The 10,540-nt window shown below is 30.4% G+C and overlaps 1 protein-coding gene across 1 annotated transcript; it reads left to right on the plus strand.

Moving 5' to 3' along the window:
* Positions 1 to 809: 809 nt before the first annotated feature.
* Positions 810 to 7,410, plus strand: LOC111033515 (fatty acyl-CoA reductase wat-like). Its single transcript, XM_022314288.1, has 10 exons — positions 810 to 1,090; positions 2,084 to 2,174; positions 2,252 to 2,500; positions 2,625 to 2,770; positions 2,900 to 3,009; positions 4,594 to 4,786; positions 5,465 to 5,591; positions 5,686 to 5,810; positions 6,923 to 7,177; positions 7,261 to 7,410. Exons 1-10 carry the CDS (start codon positions 978 to 980, stop codon positions 7,355 to 7,357), a joined length of 1,506 nt encoding a protein of 501 aa, XP_022169980.1. The 5' UTR covers positions 810 to 977; the 3' UTR covers positions 7,358 to 7,410.
* The last annotated feature ends 3,130 nt before the right edge of the window (positions 7,411 to 10,540 follow it).

A 10,540-nucleotide genomic window follows, 5' to 3' on the forward strand; every position in this document is an offset into this window, starting at 1 on the left:
CTAAAAAATAATCTTCCGCAAGAACAGTAAATGAATACATCTATGACTATAATAATTATTCTTGTTAGTGACGAGCATTAATACAGTTATAATAAACTACCGTGGGTCATGAATGTTGTAAATTATTATTATGTAAATCTATTTTTATTTATTATATTATCTTATTTTTACGATTATATAATTTTACTTGATAGTTGATACTGATTATTGACTGTTTTAAATATTTTTAAATGTTTATATTAATACCTATTGGTGCAAATCATAATATTCCTTCGTTATATCTTTGGCATCTTTGTCATCATATTATATTGTCGCTTAGGTGCTACCTACTTGATAATATACACGTTTTTACACTTTGAGCGCTTATATTACAATAATATAACTGTTCCAATGACTATAATACATATGTTACGAAGACTAATAATGGGTACATATTTTTGTTTGTTATATATAGCTATAGTATTGGGAACAACCTAGACCATAGTTAACAAATTAAAACATAAATGTATGTGGATATGCATATACATAGAGGAAGTTCATGCACACAGTACTTAATTACACGTGATCAAATTAAAGTAGTAAATTAAATTTGAATATTTGTATTATGAACAACCTTTGATGGTGTCATGTGTAATCGTATACTAATATGTACTTCAAAAGTCTATTATATATATATGATGTGACGACCAACCGATAATGAAATTCTAAAATTCAAGGTTAAAGAGAAATATTAAAATCGATCAAAGCGGAATAAATCATCATAATATTATACACTATTAATTATGACATTATTTTCAGAATGAGGTTTTTAATTCATAATTGACTATACATAATAGCCACTATTTCACTATTTCTTCCGAGGGTTAGGCACCCATACATTTTTTTAAAAATTCAAGTCAGTGATATTCTCTTTTGATTTGTGTGTAAAAGTTAAGTTTTTAAGTTTATATCAATAATTGGTGATAAAAAAAAAAACGATGAGTGGTGACGAGTCGATTAGTGAAATACAAAAATTTTTTAAGGGTTCTAATGTTTTCGTAACTGGTGCTACTGGATTCATCGGACACGTTCTAGTCGAAAAACTTCTCAGGTAGGTACCTATAGTCTATACTGTATTATTATACTTACATTTTTATTTTGTGATGCATTTCAAAAATAAATGGAATTTATCCAAACGTTAGTTGAACCGTGGTATTGGATTTATAGATATCGTACGGGAATATAATATTATAGGGAATATAGACCATAAACCATTAGTAACTGGAGTGTAAACATTTAGTCAACGTTTAAAAGATCTTCAACTTTCTATGTATTGATGACAATAGTATCTAATAATCTATCATAATTATTTTATGTGGTTTCAATGCTCGGACTTGGGTTTACATGTGGGCTGAGGCAGTGGCGGACCCAGGGTTGCATGTTGAGAGGCCTCGTAAAAAATTAGATACTTCTAAGCCATACATACATTATAATGTTCTATAGTTCACGTTTTCCTAAAAATAATAAAAGAAATGGTTATTGAGGGAATGTTATTATATAATTGTATAATGGTTGGATTAGGAATCGTACATGTTAATTGGGTACCTATAATAATTATTAATTTTACTATGATATATTTTTATTATTGTATTTTAAAATAACTGTTGAAGGGGTCTGGGGCTGCAAGGCCCCGAGCCCTCCTCCCTGTATCCGCCACTGTGCTGTGGCGAAAGGGTGTCGCAAAAATGGGCGTTTGATATTAGATGCCTGCTTTATAATAGTGTCAACATGTACGCAGATTATCATTTATCGCAGACCCAATTTACCTAGGCCACTGTCAACCTAACGATTGCTACAAGAACGAAAAGATATTGATATGGGATGCACGCATTCAATTTGTCCTTAAACTATCGACCATAACTATTGTAGGCGATCGAAATAAAATATTATACAAACTTTATTCACAACATTTCATCCCGAAATACTGTTTTCGTATAGTTATAACTTTATATATGTACCTGCAGTAAATACATTTTTGCTGCTCACGTTGTACCGTATGCGTCCATAGCTTTATTAGATTCGTCTTGTTATTACTTTTTTTCAGAACATGTTTGGTGAGCAAGTTGTACCTCTTAGTCAGGCCGAAGAAAAATAAAGACCCTCAGACTCGGATGCGCGAAATGTTCAGTGCCACTGTGAGTTATTCGCGTGATTTCGTTTAATACACAACGCGAAGTTCAAAAATCGCAATAATAATAATCGAACTTTCCAGCTGTTCACTCGACTGTGGGACGAGCAACCGGACTTCATCGACAAAGTATTTCTCATTGCCGGCGATTGCGCTGAACCGAATTTGGGTCTATCGGCTGCCGACGAAGAGTTCATGGTCGCCAACATGGATATCGTCATTCACTGCGCTGCCACGATCAATCTCAACGGACCGTTGAAGCACACGAGTTTCATCAACGTCAGGTCCACCAGAGATTTGCTGTTGATCGCTCGGCGTATGCACAGACTTAAGGTAATTATACATAATACGACGACTTTGGGGGGCAATGAAAATGATTTCAATCGATTATTATGCTCGTCGTTGTACAATGTCAAGTGTAATGAGATCGAATACGATGTTTATGTATATGTTATAGTCATTCGTATATGTGTCCACTGCGTTCGTGAACCCTAATCAACCGATCACCGAAGAAATAATTTACGATTGTCACATGAAAGGGGACGCTTTGATCAATTTGGTCGAAAACATGTCTGACTCGGTCTTGAACTCTATAACACCCGAGTAAGTCCTTTATCTTTTATATATTATTATTAACTCTATTAACTTCAACGGTATATATATGCATTGATCGGTACAATAATATTTGGCATGTTTCGATATCGTTTTAATCCGCATTATCTGTGTTGTAAGATGTTTAGGATCGTGGCCGAACACTTACACGTTGTCAAAGTGCATCGCGGAGAATCTCGTAAAGGAATATGGTCAAAACATGCCGATATGTGTGGCTAGACCGTGCATTGGTAACTATATATTATAATACTAATATGGGGGATCCTTATACATCCTCTAACTCTATCCGATTTGAGCAAGTTCAGCGTAAGTTAATTAATCTCGCCTCCTTTTGTCTTAAGGTTTATATCTAGATAACATCAACACGATTATTTGACACGATTGTTAGCACCCGTCTTATACCACTTAAAACTTAGTAGTCTCCCAGCACAAGTAAATTTTATAATTCCGAGCAGATCCTCCAGGCCATCTTATTACGTCTATCGACGTAACACAAGTTATGGCCAAAATCACCCTGTCAACCAAATGGTTAGTACCCAAACGAGAACCTCTCTAGCCTTTAAAGCTTTTATATATATAATATTTAATGCATGACTGTTATATTGTTCCAATATCTTTTCAAAACTGTACTTCGGGCATTAGTCCGTAATGTAACGTACCTAATTTAAAATAAAATAAAATAAAATATTATATATCATACGTAAACGCATAAAAACACCATACTAGAAAATATCGTATTAAGTGCAGTTTGTAGGTCCATATTTTTATTAGCAACAGTTTAATAGGTAACTATATGTTTACTGTTCGATGAGTTTTATTTAATCGATCAACTACGGTAGGTACAAATTTATAATGCAGATGATGAATTAAATTAATTATGCGGTTTGTAATATACTAATATTCAATGAATCAAATAAAAATTTATCGATTCTCAAGAATTGAAATATTAATAAGCATATAATACATAATATGTCACCCAGCATATTTGCATAGGTATATACCGACAAGTTTTTGCATTTCATCACACGCGTTAGTGGTTTTTTAATAAAAGGTCGCGAGAGCGCTGCAAGGCTTCACACCTTAGAGAATCACTGAAATCAATCAGTTTTAAAATAAGCTCAAAAATCTATTGTGAGATCAGTGATAGTACTCAGTAGTCAGTACGTGGAGTTAGTTGTATATGTGATGATAAACCCATTGAATTACGGTAATAATAACATAACTGAATTACTGATAATGAGTCTAAAGTGAAGTAAAAAATCTCAAACTTTTATTCTGCGAGGAGTATAATTATTATGCATGAACGAATACATAAAATTTAATAAAAAAATATTATTGATATTAAAAACAAATAATATATTAAACAAAATATTTGAAGACATTTTCAGCATACTACATTATCCCGAAATTAAAAAATATAGATATTCATACCTACTTGGTAAAGTTGATTTATATTATTATAGGTACATCCGACTAGTAGTGCTTGATTTTTTTCCAGTTATTGTGTCAGCATAAAAACGATTCAATATAATATATATATTTATTTATTTATATTTTATATATTTAAGCAGGCGAAGCCCTTTACAACAATTTAACACAAAACAATTAAAATTTAGATACAATATAAAAGTTTAAACATGATAATGATTCAATAATAATAATAATAATAATATTAATAATAAAAATAATAGGTAATATAAAATAATAATAATTCAATAGTAGACCAAAAATTTTCTAAATTATAATATATGATGATAAATGGTGTATAAATAATATATATATATATAATTATTTTCTGATTTTGATTTCAACAGTCACGTTTACGAATGAAGAACCGATATCTGGATGGGTAAACACAATGAAAAGTGTACCCGGTTTATGTTTAGGTGTTGGTTTAGGAGCTATACACGTGGTGCATGTGGATCCGAATGTTGGGGCAATAATCATGCCGGCCGATAATGTAGCGAATATGATTATTACTGCAGCTCATCATGCATCTAAGACACGGTAAATTTGATAAACAAAAATACTCATTGTAAAAATATTATATAATATTTAACCAAAACTGAGTTTGGTGTTTTGAAAGTTAAACAGATAAACTACAGGAAAGATGTCATGAATCACAACGGTATTATAATATTTACAACACTATTTTTTTTAGGATTTTATACATTAATTCAACTTGATAACATTCGTCATTTTTGGAGCTGTTATATGAACTTTTTTTTTAATAGAAAAAAATACATATTGAAATCTCGACGCAACATTTTTCATAAATACATAAATGAAATTCCCAACGATTAATTCATCGACTTTTATTTACTCTTAAAATGTACAAATAAACAAATATTTAACTTTAAAAAAGACGTATCCAACCCCCATCACTTTAGTTGTTTGTTTTTAATTTTATAAATGGATATATTTTTCGGTATTAAATTGTTCAAAACTAAGAAATTTCAATCTATTAATTTTTAATAAGTCTCAATATTAAAGAAAACCATTAACATTAGATATACTTTCTAGATTTTCTCGATACGCAAACCTATTTAGAATTATTTATGTCCAGTTTAATTTAAAATGGACCTATATGTACTGTTTGACCGATAAAATATTGTAATAATTTAATTATTCATCATTATTATATTACATACTAAATTTTAAATATCTGTGTTTTTATTTTATCAGTTCAAAACCTACAATTCCAGTATTCAATTACGTTCCAAACCATATGGCACCACCATTGACATACGGTCAGAGTGTACAGTATGTCATAGACTTATTAATGAGAAATCAATTAAATTCGGAAAAACAGGTAAACATTTTAATAGATAATAACGGAATAGTACAATAATTAAATTAAAATGTTTGATTATTTTTGTAATTATTAAATTCGTTTTATGCTGCAGATTTGGAAACTAAGTGTGTATATAACAGGTTCAAAAGTATTATTTCCTATACTTTTTTTTATATACCATTATTTACCAGCATATCTCGTTGATAGTTGTTTGTGGATTTCAGGGAAAAAACCAAGGTAAATAGTATATTTTTAATTAATACTTATACAAATACGTATTCTAGTTTAAAAAAGTGATAGGTTCCTATAAAAAAATAAATTGTATTTGATTATAATGTATCCATAATTTGTTAACGTAATAAACTATATTTTATACACCATAAGAATGAAATTTTCAGTGTACCTTTCGATGTTATAATATGTACTAAAATATCTTAGGTATTTTTTTTTGTTGTTATTCTATAGGTATATTATATACATTGGACTTCTTGACCATTAGTATTTTTACAATTAATGTGACTTGGGGGAGGGGTTGAGGGTTGATGAATCCTCCTAACTTTTTTTGCAATACCTACAGTCGTCAAAAATATTTATTATCACCTTTTTATTTTCCATAAAATATGTATAATATTTGATATACCTAAGTAATAACTAATAAGTATACTGGAATAGGAATGTGATGTAAGAATATTCTTAGATCATAATTATATATTTCCAGTAACAACTTAATATTAAAAATTACAATAATGTAATTTAAGTATATAGTTTTTACTGACGATTTCAACTTTTTTTTAACCTTAATATGATATAAAAATATTTAGTTATTTAATTCCTAATAAAGAGGGAGAGAAATAAAACGAGTCATGAGACCTCCCCCCAAAGTGCGATGGTTTCGTTGGCCTCGTGTCAGGAAAATCATATTGCAATCACAAGTCCATATCCCTATGATGTCAAGATTAGGACATGCGGGAGGAAAAAATAAGATCTGTTGATTATTATATTCAATCTAAAAACAATAATAAAATATATCATCTAATTTAAGTAAGCATCCTTTTTAGAACACTACCTGTGTACATAATACACATACGTTGAAAAATCGTGAGAGATACTGTGTAAATAAATAATTATGAGGTTTAAGCCCTTCGTCCGTCTATTGTAATTCATGGAAATTAGAGTTTATATATTATTATAATATAATATAACCTTAAAGTCAATAATTAACATTTTACACAATGTTTCGAATGAGTGAAAACATTTAACTACCTATCAATATATCACTCGACTTTTGATTACTTATACTATGTATTTTAATGTTTAACCTGTAACAAAGCCATAATATTTTTATGTAGGGTAACACAAATTTATAACAAAATGAACGTTATGATGAAAGATATGAGATATTTTGGTGTCATCGATTTTAAATTTGATGACAGACAATTACAAGCTCTCATATCGTCACAGAGTGATAAGGATAAAAAACTATTTAACATGGACATAACAAATATAAAATGGGAAAAATATTTTTTGAACACCATACTTGGAATCAAAAAATACATCTTAAAAGACTCTGAAGATCGAGCAGTCGGCCAAAAACGACATCAAAAGTAATATTTAATACATAATCAGTATATGATAAAAGTGTGTTGTAGTTTTTTAACTCATATATTATTTTATGTTTGTTTTGCAGAATTATGGTTGCTTATTATGTCTTATCAACAATTATTTATGGATGTCTTTTGTATTTATCTTATGTGTTATTGAAAATGATATTTCCTATAAACTAAAATGTGTTTACAACATTATAAATTATATATTTAGTATTAAATTAAACGTAAAATAAATTTACAAAAATATCTTCACCTATAATATAATATTAAATTGTAATTGTATTTTATATTTTAGTAATTTATTAAATGTTGAGTTTCATTATATTTTTAGGTTGTGAGTTTTTTTATAGGCAAAACTCATTATAAATTGGAAAGATACATCAATTCATTACATTCAGGTATTTTACTTCCCTATAATAATAATTTGAATATATTAAAAACATACATATAGGTAAATACTCGTAGATCATATAATATTCATAGACCACCAAATATTATGTAACACCCACACATCATTTTGATTCTTCCGGTTCACGGACTAGTGTAGCTGGCGAACATCGTAATCGCCTATACTTGTGTGTATTTTATCCCTGTTCCTAGAGTCGTGACAGGGATCGGCTACAGAAATAAGAAGTTTAACTTATTATTATTTTTATTTCTATTATTTCATCCCATGTATTTACTATCATCCTTAAAATTGTATGTCTTTTAAGAAACCGAAAACCAGTCATTTTTCCCTCTATAAGAGTATATTTTTGTTCTGGTGTACTGTGTTATAATTATATAGTGTTCGATTGGTCAATGCTTAAGTATCGAATCCGAAACCTATGAGCATAATTTTAAATTTCTCATACTATATTGCGGTGTTTACTATTAATGAGAGCAGGAATGATTTCAAATCGTTTATGTGCAATGTGCATATATAAATATATTATGGTAGTCATGATTTTCGATTTATTTACAAAATTGGTAGAACAATCCGCACTCACGGATTGATCTTGAATATATATTTTGGTTGTAAAATGTAATCAAAATAAACCTAAAAATGAATAAAAGCGATTCTGTGAAATGAATATAAGTGCATACGTTTATATATATATTTGATAATTGATATGTATGCATTAAGTTTACAGATATTTAGGTATACATATAAATTATATAGTAAATTATATTTTTTTACTAACTGAAACTTAAAACTCGGCAAAAAAACTAAAAACAGAATCGAAATTTAATATATTTTAAATGTAAGTAGGTAGAATAGTCGAAAACAAATTATTATATCAATTTACCTTGAAATAGAAAGACGACGATATCGTGTTTGAAATTAAGATTGAAAATTGTTTTTCATACGTTGCGTCAGAGTAACCACTATTTAGAAATTAACAGATATTTATTTACGGGTATTTTATTTTACAATCTATGAATTGCATACAAATGGATTTACACGGTTAAGAAGTGTAAACATTATGTAACAAGAAATAAACGTCTTGTCTTAATGAACAGTTGACAGATACTAATTTATTTTTGTTCAATTTGTTGATTAAATTGGAAGCAATGACGAACTTGAATACTTGATGGCGGCGGAGATAGAGTTCGGCATCCTGATTGGCTGACACGGCTAAAGCTACCAGAAAAGGTAACAAATATTTGCTGTCCTGAGCTTACGGCAGTCAGTGAAAATATATTTGGTGATGATAAAACCCTGAGGTGCATGTTGGGGCGTCTTAAATTTCGAGTTGTACAAATGAATAAATACTAAGTGGGTAGATAGTGAAAAACAAACAATGTTTTTTGAGGCTGTCTATAAAATGGTGAGTTTAAAAAAAAAATTCGCAGTGTTTATAAAACGCTAAGATAATAAATGTAATGTCGTTAACATCGAAACTTTAATGTGATAGAACCTTCTATAATAAGTAATAATTAAGCGATTTGTGGGGAACTAAATTATTTTAAGGTATCTTGTGAGATCTTCACCATTACCCCTCATCTGCAGGAAGCTATTCCTTCCTTTGCCTCCATAACTTCCAATCTTAAACCTAACATTCTATACTCAAACACACACACACACACATTAAATTGTGAATTCCACGTAATATTAGTACTATCAATACAATTAAACATTAAACACTGACACACGGCCTATGAAAATGCCAAAAAAGAAACTAACACACGGGCAACGCCGTGTCGGGTCAGCTAGTCCAATAATAATCAAATCTTCATGCCTGCCTACCTTATATAATATATCCGGTAAATAGTAGGTTAGGTATATGTAGTAATACGGGTACGTACTGTAAAAACACTGTCAGTCCGACTCCGTGTTCCGTGCGTAAACCGTGTGGTTATTACCAACGTATTACCACAATATACCAAATAGTTGAAAACATTTAACTACTCGACGTGGGTTAAGTAATAGGTAGGTAATAGTAATAATTTACTTATTTATGACAGATATTATTATCTAAATATATTATTTATTTTGGTAAATAACAAGAAAATTCTGAACACGGACCACATCGCGGTTACTCGGAATCACGGACTTAATATGCGTCTATGCTCGGAATACAGAGACAGTGTAGGTACTTTAATAAGTACCGGGATACCGAAAACCTAGATAGGGTTGATGGTGTTGAAATCGAAAGCCAATTGTTTATGTCTTAGAACCGATACACAGAAAACACTTAAACCAACCGTATCTCTTGTACTAAGTTTTTCGTGGTTTTGGTAATCTACACGGGTATGGTAACCTACCGATTGTTATTATGTTTAATATCGGTTGACATTAAACATAATATGATAGGTTTGATACCAGTTAATTTACAAAATATTATGGGCCATTGGTAAACGTTGTGTCCACGCGTCGAGCGCGGTTTGAAAATATGTTCAACTTTGCGGTGACCTGCGGTATCGGATGGTCGATGACGTTAAAGGCGGGTTTCCGCTCTAGACTTTCGATTAAAATCCTTTACTGCGATTGGTTGGTTAGCATAGGTTAACATTCGGTTAACGACGTTACCGTGTTGTTGGACATATAGCTGAATATTTTTCGTATGTACCTACGTACGGCACACGAGTATAGTGCCGAAAATTCACCTTAATAATAATTTTGAGTATCGTTGCACACGGCTTTAGAGCGAACAAGGAAGAAGCGGAATTTGGAACACCTTTATACCATTTTATTGCCGAAAACCTCGAACCTTATTAGTTATTATCGCACGCGTATGATTATGATGGTGCCTATGTACTATGCCTAGGAATGAATCAATTAAATGGAATGTGGAACTGTGTAATGTAAAGATTTTCGACTTATCCGCACGCAGTAAGTATACCTATCTAGCTGTAGGTTACTGAAGTGCTTAATAA

The sequence above is a fragment of the Myzus persicae genome, unplaced genomic scaffold (genome assembly GCF_001856785.1).
Source record: "Myzus persicae strain clone G006 unplaced genomic scaffold, MPER_G0061.0, whole genome shotgun sequence".
Classification (NCBI taxonomy): domain Eukaryota; kingdom Metazoa; phylum Arthropoda; class Insecta; order Hemiptera; family Aphididae; genus Myzus; species Myzus persicae.

What these genes read in the sequence shown, in the direction of transcription:
- LOC111033515 (XM_022314288.1), top strand. Translation starts at nt 978, where the DNA reads ATGAGTGGTGACGAGTCGATTAGTGAAATACAAAAATTTTTTAAGGGT. An exon ending in GCGAAATGTTCAGTGCCACT is followed by an intron (nt 2,175 to 2,251) that starts GTGAGTTATTCG and finishes CGAACTTTCCAG; the next exon opens with CTGTTCACTCGACTGTGGGA. An exon ending in TGTGGCTAGACCGTGCATTG is followed by an intron (nt 3,010 to 4,593) that starts GTAACTATATAT and finishes TGATTTCAACAG; the next exon opens with TCACGTTTACGAATGAAGAA.